At 40.0% G+C, this 23,263-nt stretch overlaps 2 protein-coding genes and 1 long non-coding RNA gene across 3 annotated transcripts; 1 reads left to right on the forward strand and 2 right to left on the reverse strand.

The window, feature by feature from the left end:
• Window positions 1-540: 540 nt before the first annotated feature.
• On the reverse strand, window positions 541-14,457 carry LAP3 (leucine aminopeptidase 3). The gene is made up of 13 exons (XM_035569018.1): window positions 14,250-14,457; window positions 13,647-13,762; window positions 13,238-13,292; window positions 11,757-11,862; window positions 9,902-10,061; window positions 8,198-8,362; window positions 7,050-7,208; window positions 6,059-6,183; window positions 4,561-4,649; window positions 3,784-3,886; window positions 1,941-2,020; window positions 1,157-1,269; window positions 541-1,048 (listed from the first exon to the last, which is right to left on the reverse strand). The coding sequence occupies exons 1-13, from the start codon at window positions 14,337-14,339 to the stop codon at window positions 850-852; spliced, it is 1,560 nt and encodes a 519-aa protein (XP_035424911.1). The 5' UTR covers window positions 14,340-14,457; the 3' UTR covers window positions 541-849.
• A 101-nt stretch (window positions 14,458-14,558) lies between these two features.
• On the forward strand, window positions 14,559-21,511 carry LOC118259466 (uncharacterized). Its single transcript, XR_004782032.2, has 5 exons — window positions 14,559-14,705; window positions 16,205-16,286; window positions 18,745-18,799; window positions 19,359-19,569; window positions 21,106-21,511. It is a non-coding gene; the product is annotated as an uncharacterized LOC118259466 (long non-coding RNA).
• Window positions 17,329-23,262, reverse strand: CLRN2 (clarin 2). Its single transcript, XM_035569016.2, has 3 exons — window positions 22,082-23,262; window positions 18,369-18,548; window positions 17,329-17,915 (listed from the first exon to the last, which is right to left on the reverse strand). The coding sequence occupies exons 1-3, from the start codon at window positions 22,332-22,334 to the stop codon at window positions 17,650-17,652; spliced, it is 699 nt and encodes a 232-aa protein (XP_035424909.1). The 5' UTR covers window positions 22,335-23,262; the 3' UTR covers window positions 17,329-17,649.
• Between the last annotated feature and the right edge of the window lies 1 nt (window position 23,263).

Consider the following 23,263-nt stretch of genomic DNA (forward strand, 5'->3'; position numbering starts at 1 on the left):
CCTCCAGCCCCTATCCGGCTGCGAATTCTGCCAGCCCGGCATTTGAGGAGGCTTCTGGCAAAGGGCAGCCTCTCTGACTGGGTCCCCGAATTCTAAACTTGTAACCCCCCACCACACATTATAAACGTTAAATCTGCTTGACGTTTCCACTAATTCTGAAGCTACTTTAACTTCCTCTGAGTGATGGTGTAAAACGAATAAGCCACCTAGCAAGCTGGCTGGGAAATGTGAAGAAAATAAGTCACCACTCCTTTATTCTTTCAGTCATTACTGTAGTCAGAGGACTCAGGAAGTCTTACAAAGTGGCCATAAGAGCATACCCGACTTAATTTCGTGCTGAAGTCACACAGCAGTTTATAAAGGGTGGTGGTGCATCCTTCCTGCCTCATAGCACACCCAGGGTAGCTTCTATCTTTTTCTTTATTCCCAGGGGACTCTTATTAACAACCCTCCAGCATTACCTTTCCTACTATATTAGCCACCCAAAACAGAGACACAGCTACACCACCCCCCTATTATTTCTCTCTAAATCAAAACACGTACCGACACAAATCGGAGATTTATTGATTACAATGATTATGTTCACTTTACATATAAAATAGGAGCTCAGGTATTTTCCATGATCACATTTTGCTATTCAATACCTCAAACAGTTCAAACAGCATCTTTTTATTTTAAACTGCATATCATAGGGAGACAAATCTCAAATTTGAGATGTTCTTACCCAGTAATGATTTACAAAATGTAAGTGTAGGTCATCGTCGTAGTGAAAATATGTTTGCGCCACTCCGTTATTAACACTTTACTTTTTTTTTCTTAAGGCAGAATGGATGATTTTAGAATAAGCATTTATTTGGTATTGTGACTGTCTTGACCTAATCGAGCAGCAAACTCTACTAATGTTCGTGTAGGCCGTCCTGCCATGCCTTTTCGAAGATAGGGCACCTCGTCTTTATTCGACATCACACCAGCTATATCCAAATGAGCCCAGTGAGAGACAGTCACAAATTCTTTCAGGAAGGCAGCAGCTGTGCACGCTCCCCCAGCTCTGTGGGAAGCAGAAAGATGGTGTCACTTTAGAAACAACACAAACAGCACAAAGGCTGGACTAATACACTGAAGGGAAAGGGTGCCTGAAGGCTGTTAGCACATCTACCTGCTGTACTTTCCAATGTTACTCAGGTCTGCGAGAGGACAGTCCGTTACTTGTTTGGTGTAATGTTCAAAAAGAGGCATTCTCCATACTCGGTCTCCTGTCAAAATGCTGGCCTGAAAAAGAAACAGTGATAGTTGGGGCAAAGTTCACTATGGTGGTTTTGGTGGGTTTTTCCTCTTTTTTTTTTTTTTTTTTAAATAAAGCTGCATTTTTAAGTTCCACCATTATGCATGCTTATCTTCATCTAGCTTTACTGGTCTGAAACTCTGAAACACAATGAAGCCTCCTTTTTGGGTACTTTAGTGGTAGTCAACAGGCAAAAATCTAAAGAATACTTTTCCCCCCTTCATATACTTTTTTCCTGGTAATGTATATTTTCTCAAATGCTTCCCTTCAGAGGCTTCCTTTATCTATCACACTTCAGCCACTCACAAGGCATCTCTGAATTTCTCGTTATTACTAAGCAAGACCAACAATCTTTTTAACAAAAACTAATTACTGTCAGTAGTCCAGAGCTTATGCATATGCAGTAAGCTATCAAAGGATGCAGATACTTGAGATAATGATTCATGCTTTCTGCTGTATGATACTAAACCTCACTAAAAAGCCAGTAATTAACAGTCATCATTATGTATTTTTCAATTAAATGCAATACTAACACACTCTTATGAGATTTCAAAATATATTAACATACCTTTTAGGTTGGCGTAAAGACTTTCTGTAAAGCACTGTTTAGTAATGACAGCTATTACTGAATTATTATTTGATAACATTGATGGCCTACCTCATAAAGGTGATTCCAAAGCCAAGATGAATTTGTGAACACTCCAGTCGCAGCAGACCCCAACGCAACGTCCATGGCACCTACAGAAAGACATCCTGAAGGTTATACAATGAAGGCAAAGGTGGATTTGAGCACGGACTCTGCATCCAGACTCCTCACAGTACTTTCCTTTTCAATTCTCATTATCAGTGATTTCTAAAGTCCACAAACCAAAGATTTTAATACACTTGTATTTATTTTTAAAAGTTCAAAAGTTGTTTAAAAGTTTACATAATCAAAGAGGATAAGAATTCATAAAAATGATATTCCCACATCTCATAAAACTAGACTTTCTGCTTTCAGCTTGACGTTTCCTAGCAATATGTCTAACACAATGTATTCAGAAGTACATCTCTTATCAAAAAAAATCTCAATTGTTTTCATACAGAAAACATAGATGATTAGACTTTTTCAAATTTATAGACTTACGCAATTTTCCAGCTGGTATTTTTGCTTTTGTAAATTTCACTTATGTAGATTTGTTGCACAACATATGCAAATGTACTTTAAATAAAAATAATCACTATCAAAATAATAAACCATGCCTAAAGCAGAGAGATTACATACATATGTAGTTATTTGTTGCCACAGAAATGCTTCTCTAATGCTGATGCTATTTATGGCACTCAATCCCCAGGGAGATTTAAAAGACAAACAAACGAACAAGAAAACTTTAACAAAAACAGTATGTCAAAGAAATTTCTGCGGGAGCTGTCCTCCTTTCTGTTCGTGCCCAGCGATTCCCAACACAACAGTCTGTAGTGGCAGCAGCCTCTTTCCCCTATCACGCCTCATACAGAAATATTGCCATACAAGCCAACCATCTTAACATAAGCTTCCCTTTTATCTATAGACATTTTCCACAGCATTTGAACTGTTAAAGCTTACGGAACATGATTTAAAGCACCAGTTTCTATATAGAAAGATGATTATTCTTCTCAGCTTATTCATTAAGCAACACAGTGGACTCCTATCTGAACCACTCTTCCATGTTTGCTCACCTTTCAGACGAAGTCACTTCACCCATGACAGCTTGTTGCTGCCGTCCATAAGATGCATACACCATTAATGCTATTTTTGCAGCTTTTAGATTTAAAATTACAGCTTCATTCATATATAACTGTAGAGGTAAAACAATTAAAACACATTTTTTCATGCTTGAAAGTATGCAAAAAGATACTTCACTGGAATGACTTCCTGGGAAGATGATAATGACTCTCCTACTACGTAGAATCATGGACACCTGAGGTAGCTCAGCAAATGGAAGAACTGGTGCTGGGTAGGTCAGAACTCAGGCACTAAGAGGCTGTTCACAAAGGAGCTATTTTGGCTCCAGCATGGCCAGTACCATACGGAACTGGCAAGATTCTTCCACAGCCATGCCGGTTTCTTTGCACCACACAGGAGCTGGAAGTTCTTCGCTCAGATGTTGGGTGACATAATTGCCTGGAAACAATCATTAAGCTCACCCAGAAATGGAAGCACTGGGCACTATTGTGCAGAAACATCCAAGCCTGCATAGGTCTTCCTGAGCTTATTACTTTCAGCCCAGCTGGGCCAGGACCAACTTCACATGCACTGCTTAGCGTACACCCTGCATGCCAATACCTGCCAGCCCTGGAGACAAGCAGCTGTAGAAACTGTTAGAGCATTAACTCTGCAAGCTCTTGTCCTAAAAGATGTAAATTCATCTCAGCTGCTTTTAAATTCAGGCTGAATTTGTATACATAGTGTAAGTAATCCATAGCCAGTTATTAACAAAGACCTGACATCTAAAATGAAGCAGGGAAGGGAGACTGCTTACCTGTCAGTGTTGCAGCATTCACAATAGCCCTGGCATTAAAATTGTGGGCATAACAGAGAGCATCAGCTAATAGCAGCCTTCCTTCTGCATCTGTGTTGTCAACCTTCAGGTGCAAAGTTAACAAAAATAGATTAACTACTAAAAACATCCCTTTAACTGACTTGTTTCTTCCATATTCTCTCTGTCAGATTGTGAATGCACTGTCGCAGGCCCCAGGAACTTAAAATTTACTCAGTTCCTCAGAAGGGCCTGGAGGCAGGAGAGGGGCCCCAGTGCAGCACAGGGGGCAGGTCACCACTCCCAGCAAAGCCCCAGCAACCCTGGGGCTGTTTCTGAGCGTGCACAGAGATCTGGCCCAGGGAAACTGCAAAAAAGGAGAGGGATCCGCAAGAAATCACAGATGCATGCCTGGTAACAGTTCCTTATTAAAATAAATAAATCAATGACCCTTTTGTATCTTTCTCCCCTCAGAGAAAGTTTATGATTTTATTTTCTTGCTTGTTCACTAAGTTAACAAACTTTTCAGTTTTTCCTATTGATTTCTAAAACATGTCTAACCTCTTCAATATTTATATTTGAAAGAATCCTAAGATAGCAACTTCTAATAATTTAACTTCTAATTAAATTAATACTTCTTATATTTGTAAAAACATTACATTTGCACTGTATATCTTTATAAAGGGTCTTTTCAAACATGTACTCTGACTGCAGTCATGTAACTTGATCAGTTAAACCAATTCACCAAAAGTATTCAAAATCCAAGTTTCAGATGCATACCTGTATTGTTTTTCCATTCTTGGCTCTAACTACGTCCCCAGGCTTGTTTGCCTTACCACTGGGCATATTTTCACATAGGGGTGCCAAACCTCAGAGAGTAAAAGAAAAGTACATTACCAGTTTCCTTCTCAGAAAAGAGGCAGGAAAAAATACTTAAGAGAAAAAAAACACCTTAAGAAAGCAGTAGTGTTCTCATCTTGAATTATGTTCAATAGCTAAGTTTTCCTGGTCACTGCAAGACACATGGTCCAACTGTCAATCGGTGAAATTTCTCTGCATGGTGCACCACAAAATTCTCTCACCTACACCCTTTTAACACTAGGATTTACTTCTACTTTATACCTAGGCAAGTGAGAGCAGAGGAGCTTTAAAATTCACTGAAGCTCCTGCCAACAAATAGCATCTTATGTGTTCCATATCTGAACAATTAGTCACATGTAAAGGGATTTCTTTCTTTCTGAAAATAAAAACTTCCACTCTCTGAGCTGTTCAAGCTCTGCTCGTTATGTAATGCCAAGAGGGGTCCAAGGAACTGTCACAGAATGCCAACCGTAAGAGCAAATAGCGGCGCAAAAGAGTCAACATCAAAACCACAGATGGAATAATGGGATGAAAGACTTTCCACCTTTCCCAGGGAAAACCTGCTCCTGTGTTCTGCTCAGAGAACAAGGAATAAGAGAATTGTGAACGACCACTTTTCAGTGGAGTGGCGGAGAGAAACTTTTGCTCCACTGATTTCTGCTTAACACTTCCTATTCTATCCTTCTATTGGAGGAATCTCCTAAGGATGAGTGGTTCACTGCCCTCTACTGGTTGAAGTATGTAACCGACTAAAACACTAGTTGCCTGAACGTTACGGTACTCAAACATAAAAACCTAGAATGGATTACATGTTACCAGCGACTGTTTTTTTTGTTTGTTTGTTTTTTTAAAAAAAAAACAACAGTTCCTGAAGCAGCCAATTCTAGCCGTGCAACATTTCTGCAGAAAAAATAAGCACTGCTCAGAATTCAAAAATACTATCCGAAAGCTTTTTTGTCATAGCTGGTTTTAAGTTTTTGCTGAGACATTCACCTAAGGAAACAAAAGCTGTTATCCTGTTCAGCTGGGGCAAACATTCACAGAAGTAGCTCACCTGCTTTTCATTTGTAATTGTTTTTACAGGTATCCACATTTCTTCTTGGAATGAAATAGCAGGACTTCTGCAAAACTTGTTGAGAACAAGTTTATCAACAAGTCTCTCCTAAGATCTAAAAATCATGCCCTCGAAAATTGTATTGTCTTGCAGTATTTTATTCAAGCAAAGCTAGTGATTTTTGATAACCAAGTAAAAACAGAAGAGAAGCTAAGGAAATGAATGAGACGAGGAAGTCTGAAAAAGCCCATGACATTTTTGTAGGGCAGAATGTCTTGCAGCAATGGCTGATACTAGGAAAGGACCTTGTCTAAACAGTCTTGTAAAATTAAGATTTTCAGATTCTCACACAAACACACTTACCAATTATGTTAAGAGGTAGATTTAACGCTGCTGCAGTCACAATGGCCGAACAGACAGTTGCTGCCCCTCCCATATCTGCTCTCATCGCATCCATTCCCGATGATGGCTTCAGTGAGATGCCACCACTGAAATGAGCAGAACAGTTATCATCAACACAGAGTAACTGGGCGTTGCATATGTTGGTAATACCCTGTCCATCAGTGTGTTTCAGCACCAAATGTCAGTAAACGCCAGACTCAGTGTTTTTAGACATTCTTGCAACACCCTAGCACACATACTGAAAAACAAGGAATCTAGACAAATTCAGGTGATCTGCAGTAGGCTAAAAAAAATAGACATTTTTCTCATGTGCTCAATGGTCTTCATAACAGCAGAAGAGCACAAAACAAGCATAAAAGAGTAGACTTGGTAAAACCAAGCATATGGAAGGAGAACAGACTGATAAAGTGTTCAGTAGTTATAACTGTCTTTTATGTCCTATTGAAGGAATTGCTGCAAAGAATGAACTGTTTTTACTTTGCTTAAGCATGAACTAGATGTCCAGTGACAGACTGCAACTCTAAACATGTAAATTCTTCATCCCAAGGTTTGCTCAGGCCAAAAAAAGAAAGAAAAAAGAGACACTAAGTTTTGTTTTCTTTCCTTCTAGACCTCCATTTTCCCCTTACAAACCAAAGGCATATCACTTCTATTTATTTCAATCACTCAAGCTTGTCTTATCCCCAGGAAAGGCAGCACAACCTACTACATAGGGCAAGTTCACCAGAATGGCATTGAAAGATGTGCTGAGCAATGAAAAAGCATCTCTGCATTGAACATGAAGAGCAGGAAGGCACAAGGAGAGCCTCACCTCTGTGTTTAACAGGGTTACTGTCAGAAGTGTGTATCTCTTGGCTGACTTACACAACTAGTCCATTTGTGTTACATCCTTTAATAACTGATGCACAGCATCCCCCTGCCCCCAAATTATTCAAGTTATTACTATACATACCTGTCAAATGTAACTCCTTTTCCTACAAATACCAAAGGAGAGTCATTTGCATTAGCACCACCTAAATAGTGAATCTCCAGAAAGATGGGAGGTTCATCTGAACCCTTAGCTACACTCAGGAACGCTCCCATCTGTTGTGTTGCTATCCAAGACTCTGGCCTGCAATAGAAATATATATGTGTAAGTTTAAATTGGACACTTTGACCAAGCTGTTTTTGCTTGTCTGCTTTTAAAAATCACAGTTCTTGAAGGTTTGTACACAAACTATTAATTCCATTTTAGTTAGCTGAATTGGAAACGGTCATTTAAATGCCACCATTATTACTACTTTTGTGAAACAGAAAAATACCGCCTCCAAGTTGCTGCTCAGTTTTTGTTTGTTTGTTTTTAACAAGACCAATCTATACTTTCTGCATCAGAAACATTAAACTTTTCCCTCAGGCTGGAGTCTTTGAAGGCACACGGAGCAACAACGTTGCATCGAGTTACAGTTTAGCTTTCTGTTATCAAAATGGTTAACAATGTGCAGAGTTGATAAAAAGCAGAAGATTGAGGGAAATCAAAATAGCCTCCAACACTTACACAACCAATTAACCTGTTTCCACTAAAGGACAGTGTCTAGAAATTCAGAGGCAGGAAATGTTAGCTGTGCAAATTCAATTGCGAGGGCTTGTAGGGCCCTAGCCCTTTCAACATTTTTAAAAGCTTAAAAACAACAAAACCCAGCAGCAGTAAATAGAGGATATTTAATTATCATATCCAAACAAATAAAAAAACAACAACAAAAGAAAGGCTAACAGTTGGGAAGAAAACAAAAGGTGTTAGAAAAAAGGTACCCGGTATTTGTAGATTATTCACTGATTCTTCATCAGGCTTCTTCTTTCACAGCACATCAATTACGCAATTAATTGACGGCATGACTAATTGACAATCATTTTATTGTCTCACAGTAACTTGCTTACTCTGCTAGCTAGAAGCTCATCTTCTAATGCTGAGAGGAGCCTGCAGTCTGGGGACCTTCATGCCTGTTTGCCAACTACTTCACCTGCTTTTGTCATTTGAAATGGCAGAATGAAAACGAGAGCATGCGGCAAATTTGACGTGGAAGGTTTCTTACCCTATAACGGAATCATTTCAGTGGATTTTACCTTATATGGACCTTCACGTTGCTGCTGAAACTTCTGAGCTTCTGTTCAATATATTCAGCAAATTTGATTGGAGTTACATAATTAGCTGGAGCCTCCATCAGGTACCGAGCAAGGTTCTGACCCTCAGCGTAGATAACACCCTTCTGCCAGGCTTCACTTCCAGCACTAAACGACACCATACAACAATCATGATCACAGACTTCTACAAAAGTAAGATAATGTCAGCATTTATTTGTTCTCTCCCATCTGAAAATACAGTATTATTAATTCAGGGGAATTAAGAACCTCTTATTACCCTTCCTACAAGGAATTTAGGATGAGATCCAATGTGTATCTAGTCTAATAATCTCATCTCTGGTTCCAGTCAGTGCCAAATGCTTCAGAGAAAGCTACAAGAATCCTAGAGCAGACAGATGTGAAATTATCTGATATATGTGGTCTTGCCCTAATCCTTACTAGTCAGAAATTGGCTTAAACTTTAAGCACAGGGTTTAATATCCCTTCCAAAGTTTGTAATCGCATTAACTACAACACCCCTGAAAGTTTTTATTTACCATACAAAGCCTCCAAGTCTGTCTTTCAATTTGCTGAAGTATGATTATGTGATAAGAGTGGAACTTGGATCTCAATTCACAGTGCACTAAAGACAATTCACTAACAAAAGATAGGACAAACATTCAAAAAGCTGACTGCATAGGAAATAGGGATCTCTCTGATTATTTTGCAACACTACCAGTACATAACCTCTCGTTTTACTGACACAGAACTAAAAGACTTGCTTATTTGCTTTAAAAGATGTCATGAAGCAGGGGATTAAGCTGGATTCTGCTCTCAAAAGAGCAACACAGGGCAGATGGAAGCCAAGAGGAATATAGAAACATTGCTTGGATATGCCGGGATGGAATTAAGAAGCCAAATCTCAGCCAGAGAGAAACTAGCAAAAAGTGGGATAGGCAACAAGAGGGCTTCAACTGGTACATCATCAGCAAAAAGGTCAGGGATATTGCTGTCCCATTGCTCAATGGGGCTGGCAATCTAGAGAACACTGAGAAGCCTGAGGTTCTCAATGCCTGCTTTACATCAGTCTTAATAGTTACTAAGGTCTACTTCCAGATCCCTCAGTGCCTATTGCTCACTAACAGAGTTTGGAGAAGAAAGGTACACCAAGAAGCAAAAGCCCTGATACTACTTTCTGCCCTCGAGGAACAGTGATGTTTACTTAAAGTCCATACGCACCAAAGCTTTTCTTCTTCCATTTTGTTCTGCGAGTATAAATATAACAGGTGAACTATGTAAGACATACTCATCATGGCATGGTCTGGTCTCAGCATTTCCTAATTATCAAAAGGATTTGTTCCCTTACAGAGTTTGAAATACCTCTGCTCCACAATTTTGGCATGCAATACCAGTATAAGTCCTTTTACATCAGAACAATATTTCAAGTAATTTTTTACTTTTATTTTTATCCTGGACCTTTTTCTCTATGAAGCAGCATTTATTTACCCTTATCCTCAGAACAAGGCATACTAACAAAACCTATGGAGCAAACACTGAGGTGTTAAATACTTAACTCCTTGGACTCACTTGAATTTCCTTAAGCAGAAATTGCTGTTAGAAATAAAATTAATTGGGCTTTCTCATGCACAAGCATGCACAGTTTTATAAACAAATAAATAAATATGCAAGCTTTCCTTTTGCCATCACCTTCCATGAAGCTGAGGAGTAACTGCAGTTTTCTTTTTTTGCTTCAGCTCGTTGTATTCATGCAATCCAAGGACAGCACCTTCTGCGGCCGCTTGAGCATCTCCGCAAGGGTCCACTTCAACACAGGGGATTTCCAGATCTTGGATCTGTCTACAACCAACTGAGAAATACAGTACGGAATTAATAGGCCAAGTACTGCACAGAACAGTAAAACAGGTGTCTGATGTGATCAGTATAACACTTCAAGGAAAAAAATAGCTTTACTCAAGATATCCCAGTTTATAAGTAAATAAACAAAAAGGATCATGTAGTAAAATAATTTAAAATTATTATTGATATTACAATTACATATTGACACATTTTGATGAAAAATATCACTTGATAAGTTTCAATGATCAAGCCATTTCACAAGAATAAAAATGAAATTCCCCAGTTGTTCTGATTCCTTTGTCACACCACATCAAAGAAAATCACTCTTCTGGAGTGTTATGGGTTATGAGGCCTATAGATATCAGAAATTTGCTGTGATTTATTTTTTCCTAAGACTAAACCTTTCTTTTCTTAGAAAAGAGTTAGAAGATATATTCCATACGTTTAACAGTGTTTTTACAGCAAAATGTATCTGTTTTGGCAGCTGGTGAGACAACGCGGGCTAGCCCTTTGGACAAGCAGCTGTCATACATGTGTGACTGACCTCCTGTCTCAGATCATAACCTCTACTGTGAGAGCTCTTTATTCTTGTTTTATACACAGTTGGATGCAACAGTCACCCTTGATTAAGGGAGGAGGACCTTTTACTGGGTCTGGATAAACTGGAGTTAATATTTTTTTGTAGCAGCCTCCATAGAAGTTTTGGATTTTTGACCAAAACAGCATTGATAACACAGCAATGTTTTGACTACGGCTGAACAGTGCTCACACAGCACCAAGACTTTTCGCTTCTCACTCTGCGCCCTATCCCAGCGAGTAGGCTGTGGGCAGGCAAGTAAATGGCAGAGGTCACAGCCAGGACTGCTGACCAGAACTAACCAAAGGGATATTGTGTATCACATAACCAACATCCTGCTCACAAGCAATAAAAGCTTGGTGGTGGGGACAGGCAGATACTGTCTTTCAAAGTAGCCACTGTTTAGAACTGGATGGACATTGGTCTGCTTGCGGGAGGTGGTGAGCAATAGCTTTTGCATAATGTTTTCTTTCCTTCAACTATTAAACTGTCTACCTTGGCAAATGAGCGTTCCTGCTTTTACTCTTATTCTCTGTCTCACTGAGGGGAAAGTGAGCAAACAGTTGTGTGGGTGCTTAGCTGTGAGTTGACGCCCCAGCCAGCAATGTCTAAGCTGTAAAGTAATAATTCATTTGTTATAAGGAGAAACAGCAGAGTTATCAGGTGTCTCTGCTAGCTACAATTCCTGAAAGTACAGATTTATCAAATTACAACACACCTCACAGTTATGTGAGGTGCCCACGCACCACAATTTCAGTAACACAGGAAAATAAGAGGCCTTTGAGAGCATAAGAGAGCATTAAGTAGTAATAAGAGAGCATTAAGTGAGCTCTCAGGCTTCAAAATCACAGCAATTAAACAAGTGCATTTTCAATCCCCCCCCCCCCTTTTAGGAGAAGTACTGAAGTTACCTGTCTGCAGGTTGATTTACATGCTGTGTAACTTCTTCCTCACTAAGAAAAAATCTCATGAACGTCAATGACAAGTAAATGCATTTCCCAAACTACGCAGTATGTTTTGCATTTCAAAACAAAAGCGTATGTAGACTCACTCTTCAAAAATGGAACATGCTGCACCATTAAAAGGCTTTTCTAGACAAAAGGTTAAAAAAATAAGTAAACAGTTAACCTGCAACAGCTGCACGAATATTTTCTTTGTCTTCATTCCAGTTTTCTTGGTTATTTATTCCAGCATTCTTCTTACCCAAGCCAACTACAGCCACACTTGGAAAGTCCTACACAAAGCCAACACACAAAGGGATTCACTTTCTTCATTGTTACAGCCACAGCATGGAGTTGTTACAGACTCCACTTTCCCAACCAAACCAAACACAGCATTAAAATACATTCAATTCTTATGCAGAAATCTGCATGACGTAGAGAAAGAGTGCCAGTATGGTACCACCATCTTACACTCCCAGTCGTTTGCCACAGGCATCCAAACAGTTGTCCTGGTTGCCCATTTCACAATTTGTATTGCAGCAGATAGGGCTTTATGCTCACCACATAGCAAAAGATACTTCTGTCCTTTAAAGTGTACCCATTTTAGCTCAGCGCTATGTTCAAGCTAATAAAATCTCTTCAAAGGTCAAGCCTACAAGCTCGGCTCAGGAGCTGAGCTGGCACGATTAGCCAAGTACCAAACAAAAGCTGTGCAAAAGTACACAGATCCAGAATTCAGGAAAGTAATGTAGCACAGCAAACTACATTCTTGCCTCATAAACTGAAAGTAATGGGCCAAAAAGAAGAGATAACGAAGATGAAAGGCGTCTTTTAAGAACAAAGTCAAATTTGTATAACCTTGAGTATGATTTTATACATGTGGTTCCCACTGCTCTCAGGAAAAAATGAACTTAATCTTAGGCTCTCCCTTACCTTTCCATCACAAACAGCTGCTCTGTCAGATTCGATCAGTTTCCAATCTGCTCCACCATAAAACCTCTTAGTCCAAGATGGTGGAACTAACATAAGCTTTCCAGAAGATCAATGATTCAAGTTATCCTTTTTTTAGCTATCATTATTTTTAAATACTAAGAGGGCATTAGGCCAGATTCTACAACATCCTCTTGCAGAGATTTCCTACTCACACGTAATCCTGTATGCAGAACTGGCATAATGGGACCTTCCATGACATTCATGACAGCCTTTCTACTGAGTAGAATATCACCTGTGTTCTCCATGTAGGTATATATACATGGTAGGCAATAATCACTACAAATTGATTTATTTAAAATCATTTACATAGCCCTAATGTACAATGTAATTACTTACACAAGAACACCTAGTGTCATATTGGAAGTCTGCCTAGCCTCTAGCTATTGCACCAAAAAGGTTCAAATCGTAACCAGCCAGCTCCATCCACACACATTAGATGTGTTAGGACTTCTCAAATGGCAACAAAAGCCTAACTTTAAGCAGGTGAATCCCCATCTCATACAACTGTGATATATCATTTTGTGCAGACAAGAGTCCTGCTTGAACAATGGCAGAAAGGGAAGAGAAGTGCAGAGCACTGACATAAGCACAGCAGTGAACCAAGCTTAAGGTAAGATGCAAGGGCAAGCCTCACACATTAATAAATATGCATCATGAAAAATCCACCATTCATACCTGATGCAAACCATGGAACAGGTACGTTTTGCCTTTCTTCAAAGGTGGCCCACAACTACAACACAAGAAGGTTCTTTCAGTAAAGAAGCCTTAACAAGGGTAACAAGGCTTACAGTAGACTACATTCACCCCCCAACCACACTGAACTTCTCAAGACTGTGCTGGGACGCTTGGCTCAGTGCTCATTCACATAAAAGGGCCATCCCTGTGAGTATTTTGCTTCTCTTTACTTGATGCTTGGCTTCTGCCACAGGAGTTTCCCTCCAGGCTGCTCATCCTGGAGGAAGCAAGTTCTGGCCTGAGAGGGGGGTGTGGATTCAAAACGCCAACAATGATCAGAAAGACAGCCCCATTCTTATTGGTGTTGATAGATACTTTAATCCATTTCAGGAAGGTAGCCGACACTTACACAGACAGAAGTTCTCTCAGCTTTCCCGACACAAGCCTATCGAAAGCATCTCCTGCACTAGTGAGCTGGGCAGCACCTCCATCCTGCTCACTCGAGTAGGCTCCCAGAACGAGGCCCTAGGAAAGGATGCACATTCATGTAAACAACGTGAAATTTTAGAGACCTGACAGAGAAACAAGCACAGCGTTCAGATTGCTGCTGCTGGTTTACACATGCATGTCGAGTCACGCACCCATCTGACATGCAAGGCACAGAGCCACGTGTTGGTGGTACAGGACAAAACATTACAAAGGAGGCACAGCCCAACTCGAGTACCAATCGTTTCGCCTCAAGAGCTCTTGCAATCCGTAACTTGAAGGCTCAACAGATGTCTTTTTCCCCCCCCCTGCGCCCACCAGATGCGGCTCCTTCACCCGGAGCCCCGGGGGCAGCGCACAGAGCCGCACCGCGCCTTGCCCCGGCTCCCCAAGGCCTCAGGGACAGGCGAAGGAGCCCGGCAGGACACTCGCACACCACCTGCCCCCTTCCCTCACCTCGCCCGATCCCCACATGGGCGAGAGGGGCCGTGAGATGGCGGTCCCATAGCTCCCGCTGCCCCCTCACCTTCCCGCCCGCCCCGCGGCTGTAGCCCCGGCCGGGGAGATGCCCGGCCAGGCGGCGGGCAGCCACCCGCCGCACCCACGGCACCAACATGCCCGGAGCTCACAGCCCTGTTGCCTCACAGCCCCGTAGCCCCACAGCAAGGCACGAGGCTGTTCCGGCAGCCGACCCCGGCGCACTGCTCGCCTCATCAGCCGGCGCCGAGCGGGGCGGTGCTGGAGGAAAGGGGAGGGAAGAAAATGGCGGCACCGCCCCGTCGCCTTTTGAGGCGGTTGCTACTGGAGGCTGTGGGCTCGCACCGCTCGGAAAATCTTTCTCTACCCGAAATGATCTAATTTCCAAACAGTTTGTAAGCCCATAAGCGACATAGGGCCCGTGGTCTGCCCCCCGTTGTTAGCGCAAGGTGTTGGGAGCAGCGGGTGTTACGGCGGAATTTTGTCCTCTTGTGATGTGCTCCAGGTTAGTGTTCACACGTGCTGCTGAGGGTGAAACAACTTGTCTGGGAGGCTTATAGCAGCCTATAAAAAACGGAGCTGATACCATACAGTATATTTAATATGCGTGTGAAACACTGAAGTGGTGTATGAGAATTGCAAAAAAAATATCTCAAATGCAGACACAACAAGTTTATGTAATTTCCCACGTAGGATGGTAGCTTACTTGTATAATATCCTCGCATTTAGGTTCTGAGTAAAAGTGATAAATTCCCAGAATAAAATTAAGAAATGTAGTAAGTGAAAATGAAAGACCAACAAGACTGACTGTGGTTATGACAAGAAAATTCACACCAGAATACTGGGTCATCAGTGTGGTGTCAGAAGTAGATTCTTTTCTAGCAAGAGCACTGTGTGGAGAATAAGTGTTTGGAGTTTGCTGACGTGCATGGTATCATCTGTATGAGAGCCAGAACAAACACGTCTAATTGAGGACAGTGTCACTCAGAGACAGTAACTGAAGGAAATTTCATCCATTTTGATTTACCTTGTAAAATTACTTTTTTTTTTTTTAATGTTAAATCATAACTACTAAAAATCTCAAAGTGTTTTAGTAGTTAACCTCATTAATTTTGGAGTGACTCTTATATGCAAAGAATAGTTTCTTTGTTCTTTGACAAATGGCTCCATGGCTTCTCTACAACCTTCATGGAGCATCTGTATATTCTGCGAGTATTAATTAAATGGGTATTTCCAGTGCATATTAAGTACTCTTCAATTTTATGGAAAACCAGGATATTAGCCATAATCTCTTTAAATTTCTGGACAGATATACTTCATAAATTATCTTGTTTGGGATTTCAAATTTTCTGAAATACCCCCAAAGAAGCCTTCATTTCCCCATGTTGCTTATGCATATGATTAGGTAGGTCTCTATGTGAAGCATAACTAAAATGTTTAAATAAGGTAACTTTATATCCAGTTTATAACACTTAATATCAAGTTCCAGATTTTCTGAAAGTATTTTATGATGTAAAGGGGAAAGCTGCAAAGGTCTAAGTGATAGAGTTAGCCACTGTTAATCTTATTGCGTGCTTTGTAATTGTATAGCTTAACCATGTGTGATTGTATTTAACCTTTTTTTTTCCTCCCAGGCAACAAAAGGGTAAATATTCTATGTGTTTTGCCATGAATGTGTCTTAGCAGTGCTTAACTGTGACAACCTATGCAGCTGAAAGGTTATTTTAACCTTATATCTTTTTCATTCAGTTTAATTCTTTCATGGTAATACTTCTATTCACTTTAAAGTGAACTGAAAATACTGTTTTATCATGTCACAAAACAGTAATTGGATGATAATGTTATTTCACCATTCATGCAGCTACAGTATCCCATAGTAATACTCAGACGTTTTATAGAAGTGGCATCAGGATTTTTTTTTTTTTACTATAACTGCAGAGTATGTTCCACTGTTCACAAGATTCAAAATCTGATCAGCACTGCTAACCCTCTTTATTTACACAGTCTTCTCTTAAGGTTCTTTCAGAGCTACTGTAACCTGCCTAGGAATCCAGTACAATAGTCCACCAATCTCATCTTTACCTGAGTGAGTAGTCCCACTGCTTTTACTCAATAACAGTTTAAATAATAGTTTTGGGGGGAAATCTTCAGGGCATTATGCACTTCATTCACAGTGTGAAAAATGTGTTGTAATACTTGCACACTACAGAAAAGCATTTCCCAAGTTATCTTTCTACATGGTGGGTCTCAATCTGATTCCTTTTAATTTCTTAAAGAAAATTATATTTAGTAAAGGCTAAGTTATGTGTTAAAATAATAATTGTCTTTGTACAACTTCTTTTAAATTATATGTTCATTGAATGATTACAAATGTTAAATATTTCATTTTCTATTTGTGTATAATGGTATAAACTACAGTAACAGAGATTGCTCACTATGTCTGCTGGTCTTGCTGCATATGTGCTGAAGATGAAATGAACTATTTTAATTTTTTACCTCACATGGAGCTTGCATGAACACTGCTGAAGCATTTAGTGGTTTGAGTCTGCTGTGTAAATTAAGAGCACTGTTTTAAAACAGCAAAACATATTTTATGAAAATACCAAATGAAAGCAGAATTTACCCCATAAGACATCTATTTTCATTGGTCTTTAGATGTAAACAAAGTAAAAAGAGGAAGGAAAATAAATATCTGGGTCAAATGTTAAGCTCATAGGCTTAAGCTAAATCATGTCCTTATTCAAACATCTACATGAGTTGCCTAGATAGCAAAAATGTTGAATTGTTCTAGTAACTTTCTTTACTGAGCGTTCTGCGCATTTCAGTGCTAAAACTAATTATTTGAGTCCCATAAACTTCACTCTTGTCACTTCTTTAGTTCATGGGATTTGATAATTTCTGTTTTAAAACTTTATCACACATAATTAGCCTGTGCTTTCTCTCAAATTTAGCCCTAGAGATAAAGAAATCTTCCTTTTCAATGCAGTTTAATATTATTGAACATGTCTTATATGACCCTCTCAAAAATGTCCAGATAATTCTGAGAAGGTAATTGGCAAACATCCATCCTTTCTGTTTTGACATAAACCTATATTATGAAAGATTTTTTACAAACATATTTTTTTTCTAAACAAAATGATACTTGGTTTAGGTGAAATTGTATTATCACCTGTATTCTAAAATAGCCCAAATATAGATTTCATAAAAACTGTGAACTCTATAGGTCAGTTTTGAGAATAATATTTGTAGCATTTGTTTTTCCTACTTTCCCACACATGCTAATTGCTGGTTTTGTAGACTGACCTTAAAAAAAGTACTGCAGATTTTTACAATTGGCATCTTTACTCATGTCTATACCAAAATTCTCCGTCCAAAACAAAAGCTGACGAGTCAAGAAGCTGTTTCTGTCATGATAGTTCACTTCACCAAAGTAGTCTTATGTAGATTTATTAGTACATGATATCTTCTGCTGTAACATTTGCTTCTTCTGTCTTAGTCTTAATTTTAGGGAAATGAATACCACTAATGGCTATTAGCAGCAAGTTCACTGCATGTGCTGTGGCACTTGCCACACAAAGCCAAAAACAGTCTTCAAACCTTTCTTCTAAGATAACAAATTGAAAGACGTTTTCCCGAAAATTGGCAATTCTTTCTGTGAGGTGATGAAGTTTTACAGCAGCCATAAAGCCGGTGACTGCAAGTGCTATAAATCCACCTGCAACAAAAAGAAAGAAGTATTCACCATTGTTGTCAAAACAAGACATGCATTTTGGTTGTGCTTCAGAAGGACTTATTAAATACAAAATTGGGTCTTAAACAGAATGTGACAGACTTAGACATGGCTTAAACACCTCCAAAATGCTTAGCCTTTAAGGTATTGCCAAAGAATATGATATTATAATTTATTTAAGTTTATAATAAAGGCCTTTTATCAGTGATATGAACCCTGAAGACTGGCATTTGCAGCTCCTGTGAAAAGTTGACTAGACACGATATGCTGAAAAGCCATCTGACAGCTCTCTTTGGATAGATGAGAATTCGTTGGTAACTTCATTTTATTCACAAGTATTTAAGTCAGGGAGATATTGAGTAAGGCAAGAAAAGAAGTTTTACAGTTAACATTTTCCTATGAATGGAATTGGTGAAAAATACTAGTAAATGATTTTACCTGCAAGTAAATTCCAAAGGCATAGTCCTGCTGGACCCTTAATAGCCCGGTAAGGAACTTTTATTGCATTAAGAATGCAGAATCCAAAACTGACCAGAGAAAAGCCCATGGCCACACAGAGGAACATTATAATCATCACATGCAGGCCTGTATTCAGCTTTTTCACCATATGTGGGAAAACTGTCAAGAAAAAAAAAATCTATTTAGCGTGTATTTTTTTTGTGACAACATTAAACATCACACTGTAGTCATGCACCAAAATCAAATTATATATAAACAAGACTATTTTTATAAAGCAATCAATTCAGGTAGTTACACTCACAATGTTTTATTTCTCACTGCGTAAGACAAACTCTTACTATATATTCTACTACAGGATATTCTACAGGAGGAACAATAACTCACAAAGGATCTGTGAATAAGGATGCAGGGTTAAGTACTGTGTTATTTATCTAGTTTTGTTAATGTCTTTATCTCTGCTGCTGTATTGCTCTTGCATTCTTTTCTGCCTTGTTTTCACGTCTGCTCTCTACCCCAAACTTCTTTCGTTTGATTTTCCCATTCCTGTCCCATGCTCTTAATCTCGTGCCTTTGAAGTCCAATAGTTCCAGTTTCCTTGTCCAGCCCCTTGCTGTCTGAATTAGTGTTACTTCTGCTTGATTTAGTTTCTCATATGATTCTTCTTTCTCTCTCTTCCTCTCTTTAAAAATGGCTCCAGTGAGATCCACTCTGAATTCATTTTTCCTAATCCCACAGATTTCCACTTTCAAATTCCCTTCCTGGTTTCTCATCAAGTGTTTATACCCCTTTTACATGTTTCTGGGTGTTGGACAGTGCTTTAGTTAAACTCATAGAAAGGTTGCAAAGTGCTGCTGTCAGGGCAGGCTTGGCATGAAGTATTCACAGGTTTTATTATACACGAGCTCTTCCTCGGCAGCCTGCCTGTCTGTAAAGGACAGTGACTTTATTAACCTGTTTTTGTCTTCACAGACAGTTACTTCGCTGGAGTAACTGATGGAGTAACATCAGCCAGCAATAGGGAGATGCAGAACATGCAAGAATTCAGGTTATCATGCAGCCCTTCAGTAACAGAATCAGAAGAAACATGAGGAGGGAACAGATGATGTGCTGACTGACAGGAAAGAGAAAAGCTGATTAAGAAGGAACCTAAAATACAGGCCGATCAAGAAGAGCCCTTCAGGTAATGTAGCGCCACACATTCATACGTATTTGGAAGGACTAACTGCCTAATTATGTCACTAAAAAGAAGGTGCATCATATTATAAACAAATAGATTGCTTCCTATGCTGCATAACTGAAAAAAAAAATCCAAAGAAACCACATAAAATGCAGGCAGCAATAACTGGTAGATGACACAGCAAATATCAAGGATATAATTTGGTCATCGTGACATTACAGAATTCCAGTAGATTATTCAGAATACTTCATACTGTACAAATTCCATACAAAAATCCATGATTCACCAGCTCTTCAGGAATTCATTCCGGGCTTATAGCGAGGTATGGTATACACAGGAGCTACAGAAAAGACTCCAACAAGAAGAAAGGAGGAGAGTAGAAGAGGAATGGGAAGCCAGAAACTAGCTTACTTTCCCAGTGGAAAATAACTGCCAGTAAAAAACAAAGCACATGGAATTTAGCTTTAGTATAAACCAGCAGAGTTTTCAGGGTGGTTGGAAAGATTCTTTTGTGTCTTTTCTGAGGCTCTCAGCCAGGTCCCAAAGACATGAGCAGCGAGCCTGTCTTAATACACAGAAATAAGAACCCTGAGGAAGGACATTGCCTTGGGGGCTGCTGACACATTCCAGCTGTTTTTGCTGTACACGCAGACAAAATGTCTGGCTTTCCCAGTTTGTTTGCGGGGCTTGATTCAGATGTCAAAACGTACACATCTCATGCCAATTTAGATGGGTTAGCACTTCCAGTAACAACCACGTGGATCTGACATAGATGACACAGTATGTATGGGAACACCTCCAAAAGGTGGTGAATTTAACAGCTTTGTAATACTATCATGATACCATTTTGGTGCCAGTGTTGTGAAAGTTGCAACCTTTATGGAGCTATTAAAATACTTAAAAGGGAAAGCCTTTTCCCTTAAAAGGGAAACAAGTGGCACACTTGTTTACCTAAATGCGTGGTTGTGTCCGCTGCATTTATTGACTCAATTTTACAGGTCTAACAGGAAAAATTTTTGCTAGCTTCAGTGAGAGCTTTGTTTGTCTAAGAAGAATAGGATCACAACCTCCAGATATGTATTAATACAGTCGGTGGTGAGGGTGGAATGCTAGGCCTTCTTCTCAGGTTACACAGTAATTAATCAGAAAGTTTACTAACAAGGCTAGAAAGTTGTAAAAGGATTAAATCCTTTTACAGAGGATCAGCTACCTTTTTCTTCATTCTCTTTGACATTCATGGATGGGGTGAAAGAACTGGAACTATATTTCTGAATACCTTGAAGAGAAGGAGCAGCAGCAGAGCAGGATGAGCTTTGACCTGATGTCCTATTTGCCAGCCATTTTGGTTACTGAAAAGCGGTTAGTCCAAATTCACAGCGTAACAACAGGTCACACTGATCTAAGTTTCGCTGGTTCTCTTCACCACTCCTAAGACCACAGTCCTGCCTGCTTTCAAGACTTTATAGCGGTGTTTGTGCAGCTATGTAGGGAGCCAGTATAGAGGGATGAGTTTATGGGAAAGAAATTGATCTTTTGCAGGCTAATTTTCAGCAAGCTTAACTCCCTGATCTACCTCACCACACAACTACGTTAAGTACCACAGCCATTGCAAAGGATGAGCCAGCACTGCTGTGCAGCAGGGGAGAGTGAGACGGCGGCAGCTTCAACTTACATTGGTTTAAGATGCTGCAGATCTATCCACCAAACTAAACATCTTTGATGCAAAATATCATTTTCACTTCAGCACAAGATGTGTGAAAACTGGAAGTCATCCAAAGTACAGATCAACATCTGACAGCTTTTGAGAGCTCAAGAAAATCTTTGATATTTCTACACTTTGTATGCATTCAGCATTTTTTCTCTCTTTGAAGTTACCAGAAAAGAAAGTAAAAACTTCTTCAACAAAGTAAAAACTTCCTCAACGTGTTAATATAAGTTAGGAGTATCTACTATGGCAGACATCTATTTTGGGACAGCTAGAGAAATACATAAATGGGGCTGGCTAAATAAATCCCTACTTCTTAAAGGAAAAAAAGAAAAAGAAAAAGAAAAAGAAAAAGAAAAGGAAAAAGAAAAGGAAAAAGGGAGCACTTTAACAAATATGGCAAGAATAGAGGTGCAGATATTGCAGAGCAACACTTGGCACAGGAAAGTTTCAGTCAAGGAAAAGTATGACTTACAGGGTCATCTCCAATGTACTTCCTCCTATAGCTCTCCTGGGACACAAGACTGAAAGGGAACCCTCTTCGCTCCCTTCACAAGACTAAAAGGAAATACTCAATCTAGCTCTAGGGATTTTTTTTTTCTTTGATTCCAGAATTACAAAACATAATCAGAGAGAAAACCTAGCCTGAAATAGCACTCAAATCCCAAACCATACAGACCACAAGTAAGCCACAATTATACGTTTAATAATAATGATTTGCTTTCTACAGGTTATGTAAACAAAATGAATGGAGTGCTTATAAAGTTGAACTAGACATTTGACTAGAGATTCAACCAAAATTGTACTTACTTGTGAATTTGGAACGACGCCCTCCCAGCCCGCACTGGCGTATCTTGCCGCCCCTAAAAAGGCCATAGTAAATTTCTCCCATGAACTTGACCAGCTCTGGATCTGTGGCATTGACTAAATCAGCTCCTGTTTTGCAAAGCATCTTTCCAGTCATCCACTTTTCGGTCCCCATTGCGACGGCAATTAAGATAAAAGACGCAAAACTTATTGTAGAAGCCAAGGCAAACAAAGTCTTTTTAAAACACCCGGGCATCCTAGTGGTTTCAAGGAATCATCTCCAAGGCCTCTCTTCAGTAATTAGGCACATTTCCCATTTTTCCTGTCGCTCTGAAATCCATGAACGAATAGCAAGTATTTCAAAATACATCTCATTGTATTTCAAAGCTCCATAAATTAAACTGTACAGTTAAAAATCAAGTCCAAAAAGATGTTTTGCTGTGAAAGCATCCTCAAATGGTTGCAAACAATAGCTTCAATACCCTGTCATGCGGTGGTGCTTGTTTCTGCAGAAAGTAATCCTATATCTGTTGCATGGCTAATGTTTCACCAGAGCTTTAATAGTCCTGCTCAAATGGCATCAAGTTCTTTAGCATAACCACGTGGGATTAAAATTAGAAGCATTTTTTTTTAAGATGATTAAAAACATGGGTAAATAGCTGCAAAGGACAAAGCTTTGCAAACGTGGAGTTTAGCAGCAGAATTCTGCTGACATCTCGGCTGCATTAAGCTACCTCCTCCTGGTGCTTACTCTTTCCCTGTGTAAATGTCAGTGCTGTCAGAGCCACCAGGGCTGGCAGTAACCCTCAGAGCGATGTCCTTCCATCCCTCGGCCTGCTAGCTGAGGTGTTTAAATTCTGTCCAGAAGGCTGAGGTTTCACACCCGGACCTGCTGCCTGCAGCAGGCAGCGCAGGGCCCTTCGTGCAGGGTGGGGAGGCACAGGCAGGCAGTAGGGCCTGGAGCTGGGGGCTGTGGCGAGGGCAGGAATTCCACCTAGCAGCAATATCGAGCAGCACTAAAGAAAACCGGCAACAATTGCTCGCACTCCTACAGTTACAGCCCCTTACAGCCGCTCGCTAATTAACACTCCCCTGAGGGAACACAACCCGCCGCTGAAGGGCGGGAGGCTGAGGTAAAAACCCAGCGGTTCCCCGGGGCTCAACCCCGGCTCGGAGGCTCCTCCT

The sequence above is a fragment of the Cygnus atratus genome, chromosome 4, assembly GCF_013377495.2.
Source record: "Cygnus atratus isolate AKBS03 ecotype Queensland, Australia chromosome 4, CAtr_DNAZoo_HiC_assembly, whole genome shotgun sequence".
Lineage (NCBI taxonomy): Eukaryota > Metazoa > Chordata > Aves > Anseriformes > Anatidae > Cygnus > Cygnus atratus.